We start from the raw sequence: 27,718 nt of genomic DNA, 5'->3' as shown, positions 1-27,718 counted from the left end.
ACAAGTTCAAATTCTATAGAAACAACAATGCATTATAAATTTAGATATGTATTAAGAAACATTTTATCACAAAGTCAGATCAGATCAGATGCAACTAAGCAGATTAGATAATTAGGTTATTTATTTATTTTTTCTAAAAGCTTTCAATTATATCATAAAATACTTTTATGTAAAATATACAATAATATGGTTTTTATTAAAGAGTAAGTAATCATGACTAAAACAAAAAACCAGTTGACGAATAGTTTCATCCTAAAACAGACAGTTGCTCCCTGTCTGTTTAAATGGTTAGCCCTTCCTAAAATAAAAAAGGAGAAATTGTGCGGACATTTTTTTGGAGAAATTGCTACACATCTAGAAAAAAGGCTATGATAGAGCTCTTATCAAACATAACGAATAGAGGTATAACTGATAGAAGTAGAAAACGAAACCACAAACAGCAAGTAAGAAGAATAGTCTTTTTTTTAGGATATGGATCCCATTCTCAACAGGTTCAAAGGATCATTAAGAAATTTGCTACATTTTAGTTTTAATAATTTTAATTGATTACATTTTAATTTTTTTAACATTGCACAAGTGCATTCCACCGTGCAAAATCTAAAAGCACTAAACAGAAAACAAATGGGGAGGGGGCCTTATAAAACACTTAAATAAAAAACATCCATGTGTGAAAAAAGTAAATGGACATTTAAATTTAAGTCATTTCCGGCCTAGTTAAAGTATATATATTCACGTAGCTTCCTTTTCAGTCTGATAGCTTCACCTGTAAATTTACAGGACCTTCACAGAAGGGCCTCCCAACAGCCCTACAAGCCCCATTCCACATATTTATGTAGTGTCATTTTTGACACTTTGAACTTCCATGATAGTGCTGGTTCAAAAAGAATATATGATAGCTGCATATGTGATAGCTGGCAGAAGTGAGAAGTACTAGTACTGATCATTGTTCATTCCCTATAGGGCTGCTGCAGGAAGACGTTACACGTAACATCTGCACCTGCAGCTACATGTACATACCATTGGCTATGTGCCTGTACAACAAACCCAGCAGATACACAGGATCAGTCCTTCTTTATTGTGCACAATATTTAAAATGCAGATCTGTATGGATTAAACCACTTACCATGACACTAAACTATGTACTGTGGGGATTAGCTTCAAATGGCAGGCTGACATTGAGGCAACTCCAGACGTCCGCATCTCTTTAGGGCTCCTACCCGTATTTATTAAAAGGAAAAAAGGCAAACAAAACTTTCTTCCTTTACAGGGAAGAAACGAAGAAAACAGCCTCTTCGCTAGCGAAAAAAAATAAAAAAATAAAAAAAAACAGCCCTTCACTTCTCCCAAGTACAACTAAGGAAGTGGCTCACAGTCACAGAACTAGGCTTGGAGGCTTGGTCACTGACCTGATGAAAGGCTAACTTTCATTCCAGTTTCTAATATCTAGTAGACTAAAACAGATTAATCTGTATTTAGAGCCATTCATATAACCTTTAATCTAGACCAGATTTTCCTATTCTTGCTAATTTTAAAAATCCCTGCGGCATGATGCTGCCTCATTGCAGGAATGGTGTTCTATCGGGTGTTTGGTGCTACACTAGGCATTTCCCTTGATGGTTTCCCTCAATTGCCAAAACAATCAGTTTTAGACCCTCATTTATGAATGCTCTCCAAGGCTTGAGAGAATACACTTTCAGAAGTGAAGCTGGGTGATCCAGCAAACCTGGAATGGATCTGGTCCAGGATTCAAAACATTTGCTAGCAAATAGAAAATGTATTTTAAAAATCCATTCCATGTTTTATGGATCACCCAGCTTCACTTCTGAAAGTGTATTCTCTCCAGCCAGTCACATGCTGTTGAACACATTAGAAACATCTTTTCCCATACCAATGGCTTTTTTTCTTGTCACTCTTCCATAAAGTCCTAAAATTTAGATTGTAGGGGCTTAAAGAGGTTCTTTAGACAGATACTCCCATTTCTGCTGTGGATCTTTACAGCTGTTTCAGTCTTTGTTGCATCTCTATTTAATGCCCTCCTTGTTTGTTGTGGGAGTTTTCGTTAGCGGCTTCTCTTGTCAATTTTACAGCGGTGCCATATTCTTTCCATTTTGCTATATTACTACTAGGGATCAACTCTGAACAAATTTTTCGTTGACCTAAATTTTAAGCCTATTTACAGTAAAATAGGTATGCTGATTTTGAAAGTGCAGTTAGTTTTCCTCCTATCACGTCAGGTTTTTTCTCTAGCGCCTATATTAATGCGATTACTGTAGCGTGGATTTGTATAGACTAATCATTTACATGAAGGACAGTGTGGTCAGAGGTTGTGCGCTGTTCTATGTAGTAAATAAGCAAAATTTATTTTTATACTTACACGCGTATTTCCTTTCTTTCAGATCATGCCTGGCTCTGCTGTTTTTCGTTGTAAGTGCCTAAACAACCGGATTCATTTTGATATATCTGTGGCAGTTTTTACATGAGCCACTTGTTGATAGAAAGAATATATCCCCTTCTCTGCACATGAAACTGGGTCTGATGAAGCAGTTTGTTAAAGCTTTGCCAACTGAAGGAGACTGTTTCAAGTACCTCATTTTAGCATTTCCTGGCCTGTCATTTGAAAAAATAAAGGCCGGTGTGTTTGATGATCCACAGATTCGGCAGCTCATCAAAGATGAACATTTCATCAGGACAATGTCAGAAGTCTAAAAGAATGCTTGGTTATCATTCAAAGCCATTTTCAAGAACTTTCTTGGAAACACGCGAGCAAATAATTACACATAAATTGTCCAGATAAACACTTCTGCAAAATGCTTGGTTTCAATATGAGAATCAAGGTGCATTTTCTGCACAGCCATCTTTCTAACTTCCCGGAAAACCTTGGTGCCGTCAGTTATGAGTAAGGTGAACCATTCCACCAGGATTTGAAGGTCATGGAAGGACAGTATTAGGGTAGATGGGATGTACATATGATGGCTGACTATTGTTGAAGCATCTGGAGAGATAGTCCTAACACTGAACACTCCAAGAAAAGCTATAAGCGTAATTTTTGCCTTAATAGCTTACCTGATTAATTTTCAAATGTTTTACTGTGAAAAAAATGTCATAAAGTAACAATAAATCCATTGTATGAACAAAATAAATTTTGTTATTGTTTAGTTATTTCATTATTTTTTCATTGTATGTAAAATTTGTATGTTTTTTGACAAAAACGGAGGGTAGGTACCCTGTATCGGAAAAACTGGATGTGATAGCAAAAAACTGGGGTCATTTCTTGATTTACCACCCAAAAATTAGTCAAAAAACAAGTGTAAGATCTAACTCAACAAAAAATGAGTTCCTCAGTGAATTGATTTATTGGTGCTCTCTAGGATATTCAAACTTTGGCATTTTTTTTCAATCCAAACAGGTCTCCTACCTTTTTGGAGTGCTCTAGAGTCTTCATGCTTGCTTAGTGGTGTAGAAGTGGCCTTTCAGAACTGGTCAATTTACTGTTTATACATCATATGACATCTAGCTCACAGGTGGACAAATTCAAAATTAACAAATTATCTGACTTCTGAAGTTTTTTTGCTGGACCAGATATTTTTAGGAGTTTCACAGCAATAAGAGTTTTGAATATATATTGAGTTTTTAAATCATTCCTCTTCAGCAATTGAATGAATGTTGTTAAGTCTATCACATAAAATACAAATAAAATATTTAGTTCCAGATTGTAACTTCACAAAACAGGGCAAACGCAGTGGGGGATAAATACTCTTACTACTTTTACAGTTCACGGTTACTACATGTAGTCCAGCATTGTTTGAAATGCAAATCTGATTCTGGATTAGTGGTTTAACTGACCAAAAATGTATAAATTCTGGAGCAAAATAAACAGTAGAATTGTGTCCAACGTAAGTGGACAAGTGAGGGCAGCTTCATGCAAATTTAGGTGGGGGTCAAAAAAGGCTAGGAAGCAGGTTCCTTGCACTGCCAGCTTCCCCTACCAGGGGTAAACAAAGTTATGCTAGAAAGATTCCACTCCACAACAGCCCCTCCACCAGTGTGGCCATTGGCACTAAGCTGACATCCTATACTTCCAAGGATGCTTGGGGCTGCCACAGTTTGGAACCAGATCTGGATACTTTTCTGAGTTTCCTGCCTGGGAAAAATACTCTTCCTTCTGACCAGAGAACCATAATTAGGGAATAACTAAGAACTAATGCACCAGCCGTATAGCAATTGAGCTCTGGTGTAATCTTCATTACTATTATATCTTGTAGGACCATGAGCAGCATCTACAAGAGGTGCAGATAGAAACAGATCTGCAAATTGCAAGGACACCCCTACAATCGTTTTATAGACTATCTACTATTTGGAAGAGATGGGAATTGTGCCCTTAACTATTGATTTTTCAAGATACAGGAATCTGTTTTTGGTGCAGGCTATTCCTTTAAGCTCATCTCCACACAGTTGGGTCATACCAACTTTGGAAGATGCTTCCAAATGATTTAAAGACTTAGACTAACAGATTCTCCAGAATTCACCACTTGTGTGCTATTTGTAAAGCTGATGACCACACTCTACCTACTACAAAGTCTTTCAATGTGGGAAATTCCCAGGCCCTGTCCTCAAATTAATTTGAAAGGATAATTGCACTCATTTAAGTGGTTCTAGCCTAATCACCTTAGCAACTGGTGTACTGCTACTTCTGTTCTGCAGTTGTACTGTGTCATGGGAACTTGCCAGCCACCTGTGAACTGCCTGACTTCAATCCTTCTATGGCCTGTTAGAGCCTTCGCCTGCTTTGATGCACACCCTTTTTTAGTATGCTTAGGCTACCTTCCCATACGTGATACTTGATAAGCTACATTTGACCACCGAGTAGTTAAGCCTCAACAATGGCCTAAGCCATTAATTCAAGCAATAATTCAAACATTTTGGAAACTCGGTATAAGCAGGCTGCCCAACAACATAAACTCCCCTACCCTACCCTAACCCTAACTTTAGACTTCTTGTTTTTCAGAAAGTCAACTTTGCCTGATGAAGCAGAAGTTCTCCACTCAAAGCAACAAACCAGGCCCAATGGTAGCTTAAAAATGTATTGCATGCGCAAGATCGGCAAATTTTTCTCTGAGTAGAAAGGCTCATTCTGCGCATGCCCAAGATGCAGAAGGAGCGTCCAAGAGCCTTCCGGGATGCCTGACGTAGGTATCCTGGGAGGCTTTACGGTCCCATTAATTCTAGACCGCCTAGGCAGGGGCGGTGCTGTGCTTTTAAAAAAAAAAAGGGTGTTGCACCTAAAAAAACCCAGAACTTTTACCTTACATAACAAGGGTTTTCTACCCTTTTATGTAAAGGGAAAAATCTGAGTATAGATATGCTTTAAGATCATAAAACTTATCAACTTATCATAAACCTTTTAGGTGTTAGTCTATAGCTTTTATTTTTTAAAATAATGCTTATTATAATTTAGTTCAGAAAAAGGGGAAGGGAATATATCATTTCTGCATGGAAGCCCTTTGTTGATGTTGTAAACAAGTGTTTCTCAAACTTAATAACATATGGAAACACTTTGAAATACCTTTTATGTCTTCAAGGAACCCCTGCTATAATTAGTATATCCACAGCCCACATCACAGTACATTAGTGTGGTGGTGAGTGGGAAGAATACTTATACATTGCTGGCCAGTGGGAAAAGTGTCTCTCTTAGAGGTCACATCTTACATATGTTAATATTTTGGCAACATCTTTTATGAAAAACCTAGGTAATAAGGAAAGGATTCAAGGCAAGCATATGAACTCAATCTATAATATTAAAGGTAAAACATGAGCAAAAATTGGAGGTAAAAACATGAACAAACATCAAGAAAACAAAAAGAAAAGAAGAAATCACAAAGGCAAAATTAGTGGAAAATGGGAATGGAATTCAGAAACTTCCTGATTTCTGCCATACAAAAATGGGCTGTACTTTAGGGGAAAAGGGAGTCTATATACCTTGTCAAAATATTTTGTTTGACATTGCCCAATACCTGGGATTTTTCATCTGCTGGTAAAAGTAACAACACTGTAAATCTCCTATACAAACACATTAAAAAGTAAGTACCTTCCTTGAAAACTGCTTAACATATCTGAACTGGCAGACAATAGATCACCATTTAAACAGTGCCTATAAATAAAGTTGATATGTTTAACAAATGACACAATTTGCATGGATATTAGTTTTCAATCTAAATTAAAAAATGCAGATTTGCCACCTGAAAACTTGGTGCACCCCTGTATTTACCACAACCAACTAAATCAATTTATTTAGAATTCGGTGTTTTAAGTTAGGTGCAAATACATAAATAGGACTGGTGAATCAAAGATAGAGCTGTTTTGCAATAGTAAACATGCATTTTAAAAGAAAAAATACATAACAACTGTGAAGTTAGGTGGAGGAAATATTATGCTGTTGGCTTCTTGGCACATTCAGGGCCTTTGCAACTTGAAATTATAAAAACTAGAAGCATGATTGGGGCTCCTAACTGCTAGAGCAAGATCAAGTTTGGTTGCTAGTGCTGGCCTCAGTGGCACATCCAACTACCATCAGGAATTCCATAAGAAGTGCAATGGCGGCACTCAAAGGCCAATTGAAAAAGTTGTTAAAAACACTACTAAATATAACAACACATTCACGTAGCCACAGAGTCTGTAAATAATGACTCCAGGTATGTCTTTCTTTAGCTGTGTCTGGAGCTACTGATAGGACAAGGATATTTGAGCTTTTTTCCTGGGTCATTAATCCAAGGTCCCTGTTAGCTTTTTTTTTTTGTAAACTAGACATCAGAACCACAGCTATTTGGGTTTTTTTGTTTGTTTTTATTGTTAAGCCTAGACCCTAGGGCATGCATTGGTTCTGTCACACTTACCTCTTCCTCGCTAAAGCGCAGGTGCCTCTCTCCAGCGCATGCCTGCAGTTTTAAACCCAGGGGTTCCTGCCCTTCCAGATTTAATCAATATAGCCCCTCCCATCAGCAAATCAGGAAAAAGCCTGTTAACCACCCCTGGCTATTTAGCTAGCTCAGACACAACATTCAGTGTTTGTGCAACGTGTCTCCACTAGTGCTGAGCCCCCTAGCTCTGCTGAGCATTTCCTGTACACCTATTCGTTAATTCAGTGCCTCCTCTGTCCAGCCCCTGTGTTGCCTAGTCTGTTGTTTCCCAGCAAATTCCTATGTGCTGTTCCGGGGTTCCTCTCTGTCTGTGGTTATTCCTGTGCCACCTGTGCTTCCAGTGTCACCTGTGTTCCTTGTGTCTGCAGTGGCTTGTGTCCCTGGTGTATATTTCTTGGATCCCTGGTATTTGACCCCTGGCTTGGGACCTGACCTCTCTTGCTTGCTGCCTACCTTGATCCTGGCCTTCCTTGACAATTCTTCTGCTTAGGGAATTGGTACCATGTACCTTCCTGCCCACCCTGGTGTGCCCAAGGATTAATCTCCAAGCTTTGAGAAATAATTTTCATGTGAAAGTGAAGGTTGGTTTTCTGAACCATATCTGCATCAAAATCACAAAACTGTTTCAGGGCAAGGAAATCGCTAATGAAGTTTAAACCTTTTACTTTGGACAAAAACACTCTAGGTACAATTGACTTCAGGTAATGGGGTGGTGAAGCCACACACCAGTTTGTGAGATTGTGATTGACATCAGGGGGAGCTACTCAGTCCCAATGAAATGCGGGTACAAATATGAACCAGTCCTCCAGAAAAAAACAAACAGGAAAAATCAATCAATTAAACTCTCCCCCGGGGTAAATTATATGCTGGTTGAAAGACTCATCACAGTGGGAAATAAGACTGTTTATAGGAGAAAGATGTTAGGTGTCCATTGGAATTCTCACTCTTTTTTTGAGGTGACCAAATATATTTCTAAGAGGGAGTCAGGCTTTTAATGGGCAAAGGGATCTTTAGATGGGGGAAGTTTAAGATTTAGGATATTACAAATAATCTGTGGACTCTGTGGTAAGTATGGGGGATTTGATTTGTATATTGGGGATGTTTGAGAGGAGGGGTAGTGGTATGATTGATGTGGCTAGGAAAAAGTTATTAGATATTATTTTGAATTTTGGTTTTGCAGTAGGGGACCTACCTATTTTGGGTAAAGTGCATTGATTGTTAATTATGTATCAGGACATATTAAAATAATCATGTGATCCTTAGCAGGTTTCAAAAATTAGAATAATTAGATTAAACAACAACAACACATAACATCTGTAAAAAAAACAAGTTTACATCCAGGTAATCAGCATTAAATCTGAATTGAAGAATAGGAAGAGGGTATTTTAAAATAATAAATAAATGAAAGCTTTCATTAATTGATAGTTACAAAGATAAAAAAGGATGAATATCAAGGCAACAACAGGTTGTGAAAAACAGGAAGACAAACCCCCCAAAATGTAATAAATATATTAGTAAATAGATCAAGTCTCAGAATATAAGCCCTTTATATAATAACACATTTGGTGACTTTGGAGGACAAAGATAAGGCAAGGTTAAGGTTAAGATATAGTCTTCATCTCTGTATATACAAAAGAAAACGGTGGTACTCAAATCCATAATGGAGATTGTATTGACAGAGCTCCAAATTACCCACAATGAGTTAAAAATTATTTTCTCCAGAAACAGATAAGAGTAAGTAAAGCACTTGGACCAGATAGTTTACACGCATATATACCCTGTATATTTTGAAGCCAACGCTTTAAATTTTTAGGGATTAATAGCTGGCTTGGTAATAATGACTTTTAGGTCAACCTGATATTTAACTTAAGTAAATAAAGTCTTAAGTCCTATTTCAGAACAGTGTTTTTTTTTGTTGCAGCACTATTTCCAGATGGCATGGGGACTCTTATCATTCTTTCAGGTTCTATCAGGTCACAGCCAACATTGATACTGGTATTGCCAGCTGTCAAGTGACAGCCAGAGTCTAACCACAAGCTCAGGAGGTGAATCCCAAAGCTCCGGGGCTTCTGATCCTCCACAAACTGTTCCCATAGGCATAATCTGTTGCAGGCATTTTAAATACAAAGCTTCTATCTTGGTTACTGAGCTGGTTCTTTCACACATCAGACTGGACTTTTAGTCTGCTAACTCTAGTGGTGTCGTTAGTGTTGAGCATATTCCCAGGATCTTTTGCAAATACATGCAAGCGCATAATATACTCACCACTTCTGCAATCCATATGTTATATTGCAATTCTATACTCCTAACCAAAATGTTTATTCTAGTTTATTCTAGTTTAGATTCTAGTTGCTAAGTGATCCCTAACAATTTTAGTGAAATGAAGGTAGGTTTAGACAAAATGTTAAATTGGATTAAGGAAAACATATTTAAAGGGAGAGTTTTATTACATATAATAAGGTCCATAAATATTTGGACAGAGACAACTTTTTTTCAATTTTGGTTCTGTACATTACCATAATTTTTAATTTTATATGAAACAACTCAGATGCAGTTGAACTGCAGACTTTCAGCTTTAATTCAGTGGGTTGAACAAAAAGATTGCATAAAAATGTGAGGAACTAAAGCCTATTCTTAACACAATTCCTTAATTTCAGGGGCTCACAAGTAATTGGACAAATTAAAAAAGTGAAAATAAAATGTTCATTTCTAATACTTGGTTGAAAACCCTTTGCTGGCAATGACAGCCTGTAGTCTTGAACTCATGGACATCACAAGATCCTGGGTTTCCTTCCTTTGAATGCTCTGCCAGGCCTTTACTGCAGCAGCTTTCAGTTGCTGTTTGTTTGTGGGCCTTTCTGCCTAGTTTAATTTAGTCTTCAACAAGTGAAATGCATGCTTAATTGGGTTCAGATCAGGTCACTGGCTTGGCCATTCAAGAATATTCCACTTCTTTGAATTAATAAACTCCTGGGTTGCTTTGGCTGTATGTTTTGGATCATTGTCCATCTGTATTATGAAACGCCTCCCAATCAATTTGACTGCATTTAGCTGGATTTGAGCAAACAGTATGTCTCTGAACACCTCAGAATTCATTCGGCTGCTTTTGTCCTGTGTCACATCATTGATAAACACCAGTGTCCCAGTGCCACTGGCAGCCATGCACGCCCAAGCCATCACACTGCCTCCGCCATGTTTTATAGATGATGTGCTATGCTTTGAATCATGAGCTGTTAGACGCCTTCTCCATACTTTTTTCTTGCCATCATTCTAGTAAAGGTTGATCTTGGTTTCATCTGTCCAAAGAATGTTTTTCCCAACTGTTCTGGCTTTTTTAGATTTTTTTTTTTTTTTAGCAAAGTCCAATCTAGCCTTTCTATTCTTGAGGCTTATGAGTGGCTTGCACATTGCACCCTTTGTATTTACTTTCACGCAGTCTTCTCTTTATGGTAGGACTTGGGTATCGATATGCCTACCTCCTAGAGAGTGTTGTTCACTTGGTTGGCTGTTGTGAAGGGGTTTCTCTTCACCATGGAAATTATTCTGCGATCATCCACCACTGTTGTCTTCCGTGGACGTCCAGGTCTTTTGGCGTTGCAGAGTTCACCAGTGCTTTGTTGCTTTCTCATGATGTACCAAACTGTAGATTGTGCCAATCCTAATATTGTAGCAATTTCTCGGATTTTGTTTTCTGTTTTTGCAGCATAAGGATGGCTTGTTTTATCTGCATAGAGTGCTCCTTTGACCGCATTTTGTCTGTTCACCGCAAAATCTTTCACATACAAGCACTCCCCCTCAAATCAACTCCAGGCCTTTTATCTGCCTAATTGATAATGACATAACAAAGGAATTGCCCACACCAGCCCATGAAATAGCCTTTGAGTCAAATGTCCAATTACTTTTGAGCGCCTGAAATGAAGTGATTGTGTAAAAAAAGGCTTTAGTTCTTCACATTTTTATGCAATCTTTTTGTTCAACCCACTGAATTAAAGCTGAAAGTCTGTATCTGATTTGTTTCATTTAAAATTAATTATGGTAATGTACATAATCAAAATTAGAAAAAAGTTGTTCCTGTCCAAATATTTATGGACCTAACTGTATATTAAAGAAAGATAACTGCATTATTTAAAAATGGCAATGCTTAGTTTCATATGTGTCTCTGATTTATGTACTCGTTAATGTTGACATACTTTAGGAATTGTGCAATCTAAAATATTGCTGAAACAGACAGAAGCATTTTTTAAGGATAAAAAAACATGGAACATCTTCATTTGATGTTTATTGGGACCCATACTAACTTGGAAGCTGATATAATGGACTACTGTCTGTATTTGTGGTCTTCTTGGACAAAGGGATGCAATGATAGGAACAAAGAAGAGGTTCAGGTGAAAAGCAGTAACAGATAACTGAGCACAGCACAGACACACAAGGCAGTTGATAAAAGTAAAACAAACAAGCCAATACCAATCTGACAGCTGATGGTTGTTGGCTCTCACCAAGCTGCAGAAAATCATGTACCTTCACCAGCGTTGTTAAAGAAACACATAAACTTGTGGAACAGGACAATACCCTTTATACAACCCATAGCAGGATTATCATGATAATAAAGGAACAGACTGAGCTAGTGCACTGTAGCCAGGAAGGAACAGACAGTTAAAACAGGACAACAATACATACAGTAATAAATATCAAAGGTAATGCTGACAAAAAAGATCAGACCAAGAAACTAATCATTCTAATAAAGTTCAGATCAGAAAAAGCAAGGCAAAAAAGTCTACAGCAAAATACAGGAACAGTCAATGGCTAATGGCAGATGCAACCAACAGTGGGTAACTGTGCAGAAATAAAAACTGGCCTTCAGGCATGTTACTCAGGGTAGAGTGAGTTGGGCTCCCCTCCTCAGATAAAGTGAGAAAGTCTCATGTTTTTAAAAATTCTGAAATACAGATAAATACCTGGTATTTCTAACCAAAATATCAGGCACCAAAGTTATTATTGCTGGCAGGCTAACAACACTGCTTCTGTTAAACAGTTATTTTTGGCCCTCGATTTGTGTTATCGAGGGTGTTATTTGGGTGCAGAACTACAAAGAACATATAGCTTCCTTGGTATTAAAATTAGGAGAATCAGCGCTGTGCATACAGTACATAAGTATACTTTTTGGTTATCCTGAGTACTATTTTTGGACAGTAGCACCAATGAGCCAGAAAGATCTAGTAAAAGGTCATTGAAGGGATGTTCCTAACAAAAAATATGTTTTAGAGCAGAGCAGAAATACCTTGAAGAGGTCTCTCTCTCATATATATATGATAAAAAATCTAGGGGGTCTGTATATAGATTATAAAATATATGTTGCTTATGTGGAAAACTAATACTGCTGTGCTTGCTTCACAGTGGAAGAAAACTTGATGTGCTGTCATTGAACTTACACAACGTGACCTATTGCCCAGACACCGTTTGAAACTCCACAGATAACTTCATAGACTAGAGGAACTTGTGCTAAACCACTGCTAATGGACCACACAGATTGAAACCTACTGCTGACATGCAGAAAAATAAAGGCTGACATCGTTTTGGTGTCAAAAGGTCGACCACGGGACACTACCACTCATTTAACTGTATTTCGGCTATTATACTTACTTGGATTTCCATGTATACGTTATTGGACCTTTCTGTTTGATGACGGCATAGACCTTACCTTAGGGGAATGACAGTTTATTCCTATGAAGATTGATGTATTTCCCTGTTTTAATCGGAATTTCTATGCTTTAACTGTTAGGCATTTGATTTTCTTTGTTGCAACATTAAACCATTATTTTTTTAGGATCTACAGTCTCATGATAGATCATCTCTGATGGTCTGCTTTGAGACCCCCTAAAAGAAACCAAATATATATATATATATATATATATATATATATATACATATATATATATACATATATTAATATATATTGTAACAGCTGGGCAACAAAAACACGTGGTTGCATCCAGGATGATGGATACATTTGTCCAAGGTACAGACTATATGCGCAATAACTTTCTGTTTGATCAGGCAGTTTTCTTTCTGGCCAGATGGTGGAACTGAAGTATGCATGCTGTAGAACAATGGGGTTCTTGGCCAGGTGGGGGAGCGGAAGAGGCTTGGGATGATTAGGAGTAAAATATCCCAGCTGAAACCCATCCTTGCAATTATGCTGTGTATATAAACTCCCAGCCTGCTCGTTCTTGGCCTGTAAGCTGGGAGGAGTGCAAAGAAAAATTGTGAGTAAAAACTGAGTATTTGGTAAAGGCTGTACTGCTTGGGAATTGGAGTCCTGCTCAGCAGTTGGTTGCCCAGGACTGATAGTGAGGGAACTAACAGTCATTTAGAGGCCAAGTGGCCAGGCTTTATTTTATTGTTCTATTTTGCATTTTTTTCTGTGTGAACAGCCATAGAGTAAGAGGAGTGGGCCTAGAAGGAAACTATACTAAGAACACAGATTTTAGTACAGCCCAGCAATAATTATTTAGTATACATATGCTCAAGACCTCAGAAACTAATCCATGGATTCAGGTGCTCATCATTGGATGTGGACAGGTGCTTGATCCTATTGCAAAATATCTACTTGTGCTGAAAACCTGTGTAGCAGGGCAAAAACTGATTAGACATAATGCATGAAAGACTCATTTTGAGGTCACTGAACATAGGGGTAGCTTAAGTTGTACTTTTGATCCAAAAGTGGCAGAGCTGAAGGAACTCGATATACAGTAGAATTTGGAGTGAAAGCCAATATTGGTGATGATGGCTTAACTTCCAGCCTCTACTTCTGGGTTTGCAACTTTGATTCCCATTACTGTTGGAGGTAAAGTTAAGGTTTTCTCTAAAAAAGAGGGCAATGGAGAAGAAAGATGCAGCAGCAACGTGGGAGGGATCAAGGTCACCTGCAAACTTTATCACCAAGTTGCGCGGTCAAGTTAAATTCAAAGTTTTTTTTCTTCGGGTACAGTGACAGATATAGCTTTTTATACCATATTACACACAAGAAAGTGTACAAATTTTCTTACTGCAAAAATTAGCACGCACAAAGTGTAATGCAATTTTAAAGTGGGTCAGAACAGTAACAGAAATAGATATTTACAACATGACAACTAGATAGAACTCTTTGTTCACAACTGTAAAAAATTTACTTAATTGAGTTGAGCACATGCAAAGTGTAATACAATTTTTTTTTAAGGAATTCAGAAGGGTAACAGAATTTATTTAAAGCACATTCCCGAAATAAGGCTCCCATGTAAATTACATTCTTAGTAAGAAAAGTTGCCTAATGGTTTATACTATAACCTGTTTCATCGCCCGTATTTGGTTTAATATATTACACGGAATATAGTAAGCAGTCAAAATAGTCATACCATGGCTGTCAGCTGAAAAAAAATGAACTGTAAATGCAGATATGAGAATATTTTCCTACCTGAGTTTGTATCCGATTTAATCCTCTAAACCACAGGATCTGTCCCCTTCTGAGTTCCATTTCTGCATGGTCAATTTCATCCACATCCTCTGGGAATTCTTCATTTGGAATATTTTCTTTCATTGATCCATGGCCTGCCTCTTTCAAGAACTTAAGCCGACTTGTGGGAACTGTGCAGATAAACTATGAAGGAATTTAAAAAATAAAGAGAATGATTATGGACACCAGGGTCAAAAAGCTAATGAGCTTAATACTGATTAGGGCGTGTTTAGATTTAGAAAACTGGCCACCAAAAGCCATGCCTAAGTTTTAGCACACATTCCAAAAAAAGCAGGCTTTGCTTCCTTAGTATTTTAAATAATTATGTGTGTGTGTATATATAGATGTTGATTCACAGAATATGCTTCATTTGATTGAGTTTGAATGTTTTTTTGCATTATTAGAATATATAATTTACCAAATTACCACTTAAATCAGATACCCCATTTTGTACATAAATCAATTTAGGATGGGGCAGGTTTGTATCCACACGACTAGTACCATGGTGGGACAGGAATAGGCAGCTCCTATCCTCATCTTCTGGCTGCCTGTTGTCTTTCAGACCTCAGCACTTTGCACTTCTGATCACTACACAGTGGATTACACACATCTGACCTCTGCACTGCTACATACTACTGAGCTCTTCACCCTATAATTACATACTAGTGACCTCTGCACTCTGAACTACATACTAGTGGCTTCTTCAATACATGCTACTGATACCCAAGACCAACAATATATACTTCTGACATCTGCGCCTTGCATTACATATTACTGTCTCCTCCACTCTACATTACATCCCAGGTATTTGTCAATTACAATAGTTTCCCCCTTTTTAGCCAGGCAGTAGTTACAGAAGCCCAATCCATCACCAGTCGCAGGTGGCCACGACCTTCCTCTCCCTGTCAAAAGCTGTAGGTGGTAGAACAAGCAGTTCTAGCACACTCCCTTTTCCAAATATGCTGGCAGGCAAGTGCCTACAAGCAGTAATAGCTTCATCCACCTAATTATACCAGTTGCAGGAGAGACCCTCTCTTACCCCCTAACCTTTATTATTAAAGAAAGATGGCACCCTCAGTCTACCAGCAATCACAACTACTCCCTTTCCTCCCCAGTCTCTGCCAGCAATTGTAAGCACCCACAAGTGGTTAGCAAGGAAAGACTGTACAGAAAAATCCACAAATGTGGGACACATTCTAAGGTCACCAAAAAGCTAGGACAAAGCGGAGAGGAAGTCAGTTAATTTATTATGCAAATGTACATAATATATAAATAAATTCCCGCTTTTTTTGGTTCACACTTTGTATAATCCTTTGTGACTTTCAAAACTAACAATTAAAAGGGAAGTTTTAACACAACTTTAAAAGGGATTGGCATGGAAAAGCGACAAAATCAGTTTGTAATGTTTATACAATGTACAAAGTCATTTGTAAGAGGAACCCACTCTGCTTCCCCTTCCGGACCCTCTTCTAAGCCATTCCTATTCCCCTGCCCTATCTTAATGTAGTCACAAGATATGTTTTGGGTTGAATCGTACTATGGTTCATATTTTTTCATTTACAAATGCAGAGAAGTTCTGTACTAACAATAACAGTCATAGCAGTCAATGAACACTAGCACTTTCAATATCCCTTTATAATAAAACAAATCACAAAATTTTTTTTGTGTTATCCTCTTAATTTTACCTACCGTCTCAAATCTTTTTCCCTTAAGCTTAATTTTCCTTAGGCAACAGAACTGCTCTAATACATATAAATCAGCTCAGGTGCTCCCTCCAATGAGAAGCACTTCTCTCCTACACATACTATCAGCTATATCACATTTTGCTTTATCACATACTTAAAGCCTTTTTGGCAGCAACTTCAGCCTCAAGCTTTTTTGGGTATGATGCAAAAATCTTTGCACATCTGGACTGGGGGGATTCTGCCATTCTTCTTTGCAAATCATCTCAAGCTCAGGCAGGTTAGATGGGGACCGTTGGGGAACAGTCATTTTCAGATTCCTTCAGAGATGTTCGATAGGTTCAAGTCAGGGCTTTGGCTGGGTCACTGTAGGATATTCACAGAGGTGTCTTTAAGCCACTCTTGTGTTGTTTTTGCTGTGTGCTTTGGTTCATTGTCATGTTAAAAGGTGAACTTTGCCCAGTATCATATGCTGGGCACTTTGGAACGTGTTTTCATTAAAGGTATCTCTGTACTCTGCTCTATTAGGCTTTCCCCCAATCTTGACCAGTCAACTTGTCCCTGCTGCTGATAAACAACCCCACAGCATGCTGCTGCCACCACATTTCACTGTTGGGATGGCAGGTGATGCGTGGTGCCTGGTTTCCTCCAAACAACATTTAGAGGCCAAACAGTTCAATCTTGGTTTTATCACACCAGAAAATCTTCTTCCTCAGTCTGAAAGTCCTTTGGGTGCCTATGTGCAAGCTACTAGTGGGTGAACAGGCCTCCATCTAGACACTCTGTCATAAAACCTAGATCAGTGGAGGGCTTCAGTTATGGCTCTCATTTTGCTTCCTCTGCAGTTATTTCGGATGAGAATTCAGCCTAAGGTAACACCAACTATGTTTGTTTTTCGATCACAATCTCTATGAACAATCTATATTTGGCACTTTATAACTCCTTTTAAACTAAGCATAATCATGTATTTGTACAACCCTTATTTACCACAGATCAAAAAACCTTTCCTCCCCCTGGGGTTGTTCAATTTCCTACTCTTAGGAATAAGAAACCTTTCCCTTTCTCATTGCGCCATCCAAGCACCTTTCTTGTTTTGATCCAAAACCAAATTGGATTTTTTACCTAAGGAATATGTAAGTGAAGATTTTGTTTTCTGCTTTCCCTTTCTCCCTCTGTGACTATACTTCACAGTATTAATAATTCAAAATTCAATTCCTAAACTAATACCCTAACAACTTAATGGGGTAGAATTTAAATGAAACCCCTTATATCTTTGATATCAATTTAATAAGAGATATGCAAAAGTCCCAATTATTTTCAAGAAGTTATCACTAAGAAAGTCTACTCGAACCCTTATTGGCACTTATGTATCCTTTATCATATTCTCACACACACAATGTTTGATTGTGAATATTTGATACATGTACTAAGGCTATTGTATTTGTATTTATATACATGGATACATCTGGTACCTTGAGTTACTGACACTCCAAATGTTTGTCTTGTACTATAATAATGATTATTATTCCATATTCTTTGACAGATTATCTATATACCCCTCTTTTTTATTATGTACTTACCAACACTGGTATTACCTGTATTTATTGAATTTATATATATATATCTCAAAAACTTCAATATATATATCAATGAACTTCTGTACACCTGTGTTATAGGTACAACACCCCTGAAGAAGCCCATTTCGGGTGAAACGCTTCGGGTATTTAGATTTACGTATAAGATATAAGTACCAATTATTTGTAGATTCTGGTTAGAAGTCGAACGTCTAGTGCCCTTTTAGGGCCAAATTGGTATCGACCAAAACTCAAGTTTGAGGTCATACCAAACTGTATGAATCTATTAAACTGTAACACTTGACTTCATTATAAATACAACTGAAATAATTTGCCTTAAGAAACTCTACTTTCTTTGGTATTTTTTCACTTTGATTTATCTTAGGGTTGGCAATTGGGGAAGAATATAAGCCTACATCTACTGGATTTTAACCAGATAAATTATACATATGTTTTTGTTTTCTTGAAAAAAATAAATAACATAGGACCTGTTGGCCATTATCCAAAAGACGATATGCATACCACGTAGTCTGGTCAAAAATAAAAACTGTCTTTTTCTGGTAATCAAGGGCAGTAGAGCAATATAAGATTTCCACACCTCAAAAAAACCCTAACTTTCCCAATAAGGCTTCAACCCAGGTGTTATCCAGTTGTGCAGAATTGTTTTTTTCACTTCTAGTGATATTATTGCTTAAAGTTTTCTAAAGCCTTTATTATTTCTTGGCCCCTGAAGGGTCAGCTTTCCAAAAATTGCCCAAGTAGATAAAGTGGCAGGTATTTCACCAGATGATGTAAGGCATAAGTAACCACTGTCCTCCAACAATACCTAATCTTGGGACAGTTCCACAGCAAATTATATAAATCTGCCTCTGTGGCCCCACATTTAAAACACTGTGAAGAAGAACAGAGTCCCACCTGAAAAGAATGCATTGGTGATGATGATGATGTGTGTATATATATATATATATATATATATATATATATATATATTCGTAACAAAATATCTTCAGGATCATTTCCCTGCACATAGAGTAAGGTAGAACCAAACAGGCTCTGCAAAAATTTAGGGTGCGATCTGTAAATGTTTATGGCATCTACTCAAGCCTGATCTCCTTGTCTCATCCTCTAAATCAGTTCTGTAGGTGATATACACATCAGATATTGCTCTTTTGAGTCAAGCAGCTTACACAAAATCTGACCCTCAATGCATGCAACTTCTCTTGCTTCTTACCCTATGGTTCATGCATTGTCCATGAAAAGTCTTTTAGCCCTGTGCCACACATACCAACAAACGTATAACAAGGGGTTCCTAGGAATCTCCAGTGGCTTTAGCTCTCCATGCAAATGTGGGATAAAGAGCAAATGCGTCCCCAGAACCATCTGCTGGTCCAGGGAAGAGTCTGTAAAGCAGGCTATATCATGAATGCAGTCTGATATAACTAGTGATTACTTCCCAGTTGTACAATTCCACATCCCATTTTTTTTTTACCAGCTATGGAAATATACACATAGCAAGTCAAAATATCTTACCTGACCAGATAAATGCATAGAAAATCATTTTATTATCCCTTAAATCCTTTTATCTGTCACCTGTCTGTCTCACAATTAAAAGGTACCAACTGCAGAGTACATAGGATTTGGGGAAAGACGACCATCTTAATTAACTAAAACTAATTCTCCCAACATAGGAAAATTTTAAATGGGCCTATTTTTGTAGCTGCTCCATAATATTCCTGGCAGTATGAATAATGAGTATTTTTAAATGTAAAAGCGGTAAAAAAATTATAACCAATGGCTTTGAAATAACTGAGCTCAGCTCTTTGAGGACACATGAATGTAATCCATCAGGTCCTGGTGCTTTGTCAACATTAATTTTGTCCAACTGTTTCCCAATCATATCAATTTTGAGCCATTGTGGCTCATTTAAGGCAGTGACATTGCTATAAGCAAAATGGACTTCAGCTCTGCCAAGTGTTTGATAAATCTGCCTTTTCTTTAACCCCAGTTACCAACCCAGAGACATCCATTAAAGGGCCTACATGGTCAGATCTGATCTTTTTGCTATTAATATACACATACATATAATTACATTTTTGGGGTTTGCCTTACTTTCTTTTGCAATCTTTCATGTTGACGTTTTTCACATTTTATCTCCTTTTTACATCTTCTGTTATATTCTTTAAAGTTTTCAAATGATGAAGATGATCCTTCATTTCCAAATTATTGGAATGCCCTTTTCTTACTCTTAATGGCTTTTTTAACATTATTTGTGAGGCACAGAGGTTTTAATCTTAATCCTATCCAATGAAATATGTCTTTCAGTGTGTTTGTGTAGGAATTTGCCATTTCTGTGTTCTTTGAGGACGATATTCTCTCCTAGTCCAAGTCACAGAGAGCCATGCCTAATTATGGAAAATTTGCTCTCCTAAAATTGAATGGTTTTATCTTTCCTGTTTTTGCTTCCTGTTTACAACTTACATTATTTGAAATCATATTATGGTCACTGCTATCCAGAGTCTGTTTTATATGCACATTTGTTATAAGCTCAGCATTGTTAGGAACAAAACTTGGTCCAGCAGAGCATCATTTCTAGTTGGGGCTCCTATAAACTGTACCATAAAATTACCTTGTACTGCATTCATAATTTTCCGCCCTTTTGCTGTACCTGTACTGCCAGTACTCCAGTCAATGTCAGGTCAGTTAAAATCACCCATTAATAAAACATTGCAAGCTTTTGCAGCCTTTGATATCTGTGCTAGTAGTTGATTCTCTATTTCTTCCATAGCACTAGGGGGCCTATAGCAGACTCCAATAATAAACTGTGTATTATGCATCCCCATACTCAACTCCATGTCTCAACCTCATCACTTGCTCTATCAACAATTTCTTCTTTTACATTTCACTTTCAGATCAACTATCACATGGACACCATCACCTTTTGACTTTACGAAAGATAGTATAACCAGGAATATTGACTGCCCAGACATGTGAAGAACAAAGCCAGGATTCAGCAATTCCAACTAGGTCATTTTGCTCTTCATTCATTAAGACTTCCAACTCCCCTATTTTGTTTGCCAGACGTCTAGCATTGGTGAACAGGCCCTTTAAACCATTGCTGCATTTACCAGCAATGTTTGCCAAATCCTTTTGTTTTTCAGTACAATTAGCACTGCATGATCTAGTGTTTGTGTGTAACATTGGAAACTCCTTATATTTTATCCATAACCCCCACCCCAACTATCCCTAATCCACCCTCCACTACTGGCTAACCCATCTGACCTTTCTTCCACATTATTTAACTGTCCCATCACCCTCCTAGTTTAAATATCCCTCTGCTATTCTCCTAAATCTTTCCCTTAGCACAGTAGACACCTTCCATTTAGATGCAAACCATCTCTGGCATATAGGTTGTACCCCAATGAAAAGTCAGCCCAGTGCTCTAACCCAAAACCTTTTCTTTTACACCAGAACTTAAGCCCTGCATTTAGCTATCTAAGCTTCCACTGCCTTCACTGTATGGCACAGGCAATATTCCAGAGAATATAACCTTGAAGGTCCTTTCTATCAACTTGAATCCTAGTTCTTTAAACTGATTTTAAGGATCCTTCATTTTCCATATATTCTGTCATTGGTTCAAACATGGACCAAGACAGCTGGTCATGCACAGCCCCACCCAGTAATTTGTCCTTTCGGTCCACCACATGCCGAACCCTGGCACCAAGGAGACAAACTAACCATTCGGTTGAAGGGATCTGGGAAACAAACTATTCTTTCAGTCCTCCTGATCATAGAATCCCCAATGAAAACCAATTGTCTTCACCTTCCAGTAATTGCATTCCCCACCCTTACTAGATGGGCTGCTCCTCCAGCTGTTAGGGGTAGCAGTAACATCTAGGGATGCCACCACCTACACATCCTAACATAGCTTTGCAAATTTGTAAGGGTGCTCAAACAGAGGGCTGGCCTTCTTTATCTGGGAGCCCCTACCCCTCTCTCTAACTACAGTAACCCAGCTCCCTATATACGTTCATCCTGATTAACCTTCCCATATCCCCACATCGGTGCCATTAACTACCTGCTCAGTGAGCAGAAGACCCCTCTCAAGGTGATCCAAGGTGATTTCAGTGTTGCAATGGGCTTCTCCAGATCTCCAATGAGAGATTCCAGAAGGGTGAATAGCTTACATCTGTCACAGCGGTATTCATCTAGGAGTTATTGCTCCATTTGTGCATACATATGGCAGACTGCACTGAACAAAATGCGTTGGTGTATATTATCTTATTCAATAGTTGTTGTCACTGTATGTTGCAATAAATACCTAACATATATGTATAGTTATGTATTTATTCATGAATGTTTTGTCTGCTATACAAAAAACTTAAACAGTGGTTATTGTTCCCTTTTGACCAAAGGTGGTTAATATTCTTATTTGAGGAAAGGGTTCCTTCTGTGCATGACCGAGATGAAGAGATGAGAGCACCCAAGGGCCTTAAGGGATGCGTGACGTAGGTATCCTGGGAGGCTTTGCGCTCCCATTCATTCAGGGAATTAAAAAAAAAAACCCGAATTTTTACACTACATAAAAGGATTGTCTACCCTTTTATGTAAAGTGAAAATTCTGAGTATAGGTACACGTTAACAGGGGAAATGTTTGTGTACATGCTTACCTGGCACAAATGCGCCGGATGTGACGTCGCATGTTCAAGAACCGTTTATATGTGGACTTGGGCAGCACAGTACACTATATAGAGAGGGGAGCTACAGACCATACAGTGTTGTACGATTCTTGGAGGAGGAATCTATGCGAAAATGGAAGCATGAGGTACACATTGCAGACTATGCATATTTTCTGTAGATGTTGCCCTTTAGGATTAGAGTTCGGAGCACCTTTTCAGGGAAAAACATTTTGTGCGGCGAGTGTTTTTCAGTACATGTAGTCCCTGAGTTAAGGACATCCGACATATGGACTCCTTCGACATAGGAACGGGGCTTTGCTGCTTGCTTGTGTGCAGGACTGAGGCTTGATGGGGCAGAGGGGGGCACTGCCTGCCCACCACACAAAAACTGCTCCTGCGTTCATGATGTACACTGCTGAGCCTTTACACACAATCAAATGGAAGGGGTTTCCCCATTTGTAGGTAGTCTGGCAAATCCAGATAAGGTCCAGAAGAGGGCAAAGTATACATCACTTGTGCAAAGTGGAACTGGAGAGGTCAGGCAGAACTTGTACCTGGGTGCCATCAAAGTCCAGTGGACCCCTGGACCAGGCTTTCTTCATTATTTCTACTTTTATAGGTGATAATGAATCCTGCCAAGACATCCCTTGGGAGCTAAGAATCAGTGCGTTTTGGACCTTGCACCCGATTTACTCATCTCTATGGCTGTGTTTGGAGTGTTCCCCAGGAGAATATTGAAAATGGCAGTGACTGATGTTTTAAGATCTGGGCCTGCAGTTGCTTCTGGTAGGCCTTTAAGCCCTACATTGTTACACCTGCTGCTTTTCTCTTGGTCCTCCATCTGACGTAACAAAAAGGACACAGAATGTTGTATAGATCTGTGGGATTCCTCCAGTCTGTGTAGGAGTGTCTCTGGGGCACTTGGGTTACCCTCTAATGTAGTGATTCTAGAGTCCAGAGCAAAAGTATATTGGCAGACTTCCTCTAATTTTTTGCCTAAAGCTAGATGCTTAATTCAATGTCACTTTTAGTGAACAGAGTGCTCAGGATAGCTCCTAGATCGACAATGTCAGAGCTGTACGAGAGAAAGGGGGCACAGGCTGTGGGGTGAGTGTCAGAGCTATAGGAGGAAGGAGCTTTGCGCAGCTCTAGGCAGCTAGAGGATCTGTGGAGGCTGCTGCATCAGATATCTTTAAGCATTGTCCCTTACCCTATCCTAAAGTGGAAGCCTGACTGCTGGGGTCAGGACTCCTATTTGTGGACCGGCGCGCATCAGCCGCATCTTGGACCGTGGATGGTCCGGGGGGGGGATGATCAACTGTTGCCTTGAAGTAAGTCTGGAGTCCTGTCTCTTTTGTGCTGAGGGACACGTTGGGGTCTCCTGCTGGTGTGTCATTGGATGGTGGGAGTCAGATGGCTCTCCTGTATCACTAGGGGGTTGAAGTAGTACAATTTTTTGAATTATCCAGTTGGGGTGACACTCTTGGCTTTGTAAGATATCTAAATTCTGTGCAGATGATGAGCTGCTCACACTATTTATGTTATTTATTTTCATGTTTTATATGCCTGAGTTGTCATTAACTGACCAGAGGTGCAATGGAGATATTAGGAGTTTTCACAACCCAACTCAGGAGTGACCCTCTGATCACTCATAACCTATACTCCCTAGTTTACCCTACGATCCCCCTTATGCTTATATTGTTTCCTATACAATTACAGGAACTGTGGCTCCTTTGCCTTTTTCTCTTCTGTTGATTGCTTTGCTTAGCCATTCATTCCTCTTGATATCTTGCATGTATGCTGTTTTCATAGAAAGCCTGCATTCCAACAACACGAGGTGCACTTAAGCCAAAACTTTAAAGAAACCAAATTTAGTCCTTACATGCATGGAGGTGGCTTTAATAGTTTGTGTGGTGGATCCTTGGCTCGGTGGCCTTTGCTTTTGGTTCTGTTTGTTTTGCTTCACTTTTTGTGCCACTGGATGTTTTCAAACACATGTTGTTCAAACAGAAATTTTACCTTCACCCTACAGGCACTAATACCACACCATTACAGACCAGCATTGGGAGTCAGTAGATGCAAGGTGGTGGCCTAAATGCTTTGGTCAGGAGGTTGATTTGAGGTTCAAACAAGTATTGATTGACCTTGTATCTCAAAACTGTAGAATCTGAAGTTTCCCTTTCTTTCCACTCCTTTTTGGAAGTTGCCTTTGGTGTATATCCGTGCTATTAAGTTGCCTTTATTAAAAGTATTTATGTAGGTGCCTCCTCAATCTGGGTGAGGCACCTATTTAAGGACATGGATACCACCCCCTTACGCCTCTGCCATATTCATAGTAAATATTTTTCTTTGTATTGGCAGTGCTATGCCCACTTTACTAATAGTATAGACCTCTCATTGTTGGCCCCTCTCTGTAGTTGCCTTTGACAAACCCATATTTCCCTTTCTACCTGCTCTCAGCCGTCTGTCTCTTACTGCTTAGGTCTCTCTTCAGCAACCCCCCCCAACCCCCCCCCCCTCCCAGCTAGGACCTTACTTCTATTTCTGGTGGACCCAGATATCTTTCAGTCTGAAATTCTTACATTTTTTTTTACACTCAATGTCTAGGGCCTAAACTCTCCACATAAATCAATTAAAGTGGTCCGCTACTCTAAATCAAATCATATTGATATAGCATGTTTGCAAGAGACCCATTTTAAGCATGGCTCTGCTCCCACTAATTTTGGCTGTCCTTACTCCCAGATGTGTTCTGAATATATGCAGTATGTTTGAAAAAGTGAATATAGCTTACTGGAATGTGCAACATGAATTGTAGCGAATTAGCACTCAAACAATCATTTTTTGGAAATGATGGGTTCAATCTAGTCTTGGTGAACTTTGATGGGGGTAACTCTGAAATGCCTTTGAGAACAAAACTATCAAGATGATTCCAGCTGGAGGTCAGAACCAAGCAGCCAGAAAAAGATAACATTTCTATGAGCAGGAATGACACTCCATACCAGTTGTTGGAGGGTATGCATTGAGAAATCTATTTTAAGGACGTCTCCAAATATCCTTCCCAGTGTGTAAACATCGCTGTTATCAGAAGAAACCCAAAGGAGCTGGAACCAGCTGGTCAGCTGAGTCAGAAGTTTTGCCCCTAATACAACAATGACACCTACTGCAGAATATCAGCGGTCACCTGGGAGCAGTGTATTTCCAGAAGTGGGAGGGCACCTGAGTAAGGGGTGGATGCATGGGTGTGGCTGAATGTGGCAAGGGGTCCTAGAGGTATAAAAAAAGTGACTTTTCTCTCCCCAATCTTCTTGGAACCCAGCCAAGGTGCAGGATACAGGGGACGGACTCTTTGCGTTACGTATCATTTTACTTTGTCTATGTGTTCATTATTTAGCTTATTTGGAATAATTTTTGATTACTTGGTAATTCTTTTCTCTGTTAATAAATATCCTGTTATTTAAGATCTGTGTGATTATTAAACTAATAGAGACTTGGTAAAGATACTGCTTTCAAGAAAGGGGATAACATAATGGAGTCAGGAAAATTTTCATTCACAGCTCAAAAACAGTATAATGGTTTTTATCTCCCTACCTGCAAATGCATTGGGAACCCTGCACGTTCTAATTCAAATCAAAACATGAAGAAAAAATATCAAATATCAAATGTATTACTTATTTATTAAATGGAATATTAAACTGTTCAAAAAATAGCACTGACTGCATTCATCTTTACAAACTCAAACATTCACTGTATAAACTAAAAAATGTTTCAATGTATTTCCAGCCCACAATGAGTGGACTGCATTCCACAAATGTTTTGTGTTTCTTGGTGTTGCCTTATAAACAGCATTTTTAAAGTCACCCCCAAAAAATTTCATTGGATAAAGGGGATCGGTTCCAGACCATAACGTCAATCTTGCTGGTCTGGAACAAAGATGTTGCTCAATTACTGGTGTGTTGGGGGTCGTTGTCTGTTGAAACACCCATTTCAGGGCATTTCCTCTTCGGAATAAGGCAACATGACCTCTTGATGTATTCAAACTGATCCATGATCCTTAGTATGTGGTACATAGGCCCAAGACCATGGTTTGAGAAACATACCCATATCCTAATGTTTGTGCCACCATGCTTCACTGTCTTTCCAGCGTGCTGTGGCTTAAATTCAGTATTTGGGGGTTGTCTGAAAAACTATCAGCGACCCCTAGACCCAAAAAGAACAATCTTGCTTTCATCAGTACACAAAATGCCAGTCAATGTGTTCTTTGGCAAACTGCAACCTCTTCAGCACATTTTTTTTAAAATTATTATTAGGCCTATATGGGATCAATGAACAATGTATGGAATGACTGGTTTTACTTAGATTTTCAGACAGAAATGCACTATACCCCAGCATGTACAACATTTGCTTGCCTTTCTTTCTCAAAAAAGGTCCTTAATTGACACCTGTTTTTTTAGAGAATGTATGACCTCACTAATTGAACTCCACGCTGCTATTTTTTTTTTGAACAGTCTAATATTCCCCATTCTTTACTTTCTGTAAAAGAATAACACATATTTGATACATGTTTTTTTCATGTTTTGATTTGAAATAGAACGTGCAGTGTTTCTCATGCAGTTACATCTATTAAAAAAAAAAAAAAAATAACTTATATTATAATATATATATAATATATAATTTTATTCACTTATTTTAACACATTGCTAATATTCTGAACACAACTGTATATGGCCAATATACATACTAATAAAGGGGGCATTATGAAAACACTTTGCAACAAAATATAATGGCTGTCAGGGTCAGGAGTGCTAAGTGCTGTGAAACTGCACAGATTTGCAAAGGGTGCTCTTGTTTTTAAACCTAAAATTGGATAAACCATCTAAATCGCCTAGTGCTGATGTCTCAACTACAGCCTCAACACCAGGCATGGGCAAACTACGACCCGCAGGCCATATATGGCCCATTAGGCTTTTAAATCCATCCCGTTAAACTCTCAGCGGTCCGTGGCTCTGACCACATCCACTATACGAATCCCAGGCTCGTAGAAGTGGGCGAGGTTGTCTCCAATCACAGATCTGAGCCCGCAGGGTTATGAAGTCTGTTCCTGTGCTAATTTGTTGCTTATGAATTGCATTCATGTGGTAATGTTCAAAGACATTACACTACTTATTGATATAAAAAAAAATTGGGCAGCAGGCTTTACTCAGCACACACGCAGCTCTTCCCCCAGTCACAGGACTGTATCTGTGGAGATTCTGCTCCTGGAAAGTGTCAGTGGGCGGGGTTTGTTTGAAAACACATTGATTGATTAATAAGGGGTGTGGTTTCTAAACAAAAAAGGCAGAGAGGGTGGGGAATATTTACACGAGAAGTAATATGGGTAGGCGTG

At 38.6% G+C, this 27,718-nt stretch overlaps 1 protein-coding gene across 1 annotated transcript in view; it reads right to left on the bottom strand.

Moving 5' to 3' along the window:
* The window catches only part of ATP2B4 (ATPase plasma membrane Ca2+ transporting 4), a gene marked incomplete in the record, with an annotated part of 192,691 nt that overhangs the window by 13,325 nt on the left and 151,648 nt on the right, over positions 1–27,718 (bottom strand). The window contains 1 exon segment of the mRNA XM_072424517.1: positions 14,365–14,547. Within this exon segment, the coding sequence (XP_072280618.1) occupies positions 14,365–14,547 (183 nt within the window).

This window comes from Pyxicephalus adspersus, chromosome 1 (assembly GCF_032062135.1).
Source record: "Pyxicephalus adspersus chromosome 1, UCB_Pads_2.0, whole genome shotgun sequence".
NCBI classification, from domain to species: domain Eukaryota; kingdom Metazoa; phylum Chordata; class Amphibia; order Anura; family Pyxicephalidae; genus Pyxicephalus; species Pyxicephalus adspersus.
Note: the sequence above shows the minus strand (reverse complement) of the source record. Positions and strands in the feature narration are given on the sequence as shown.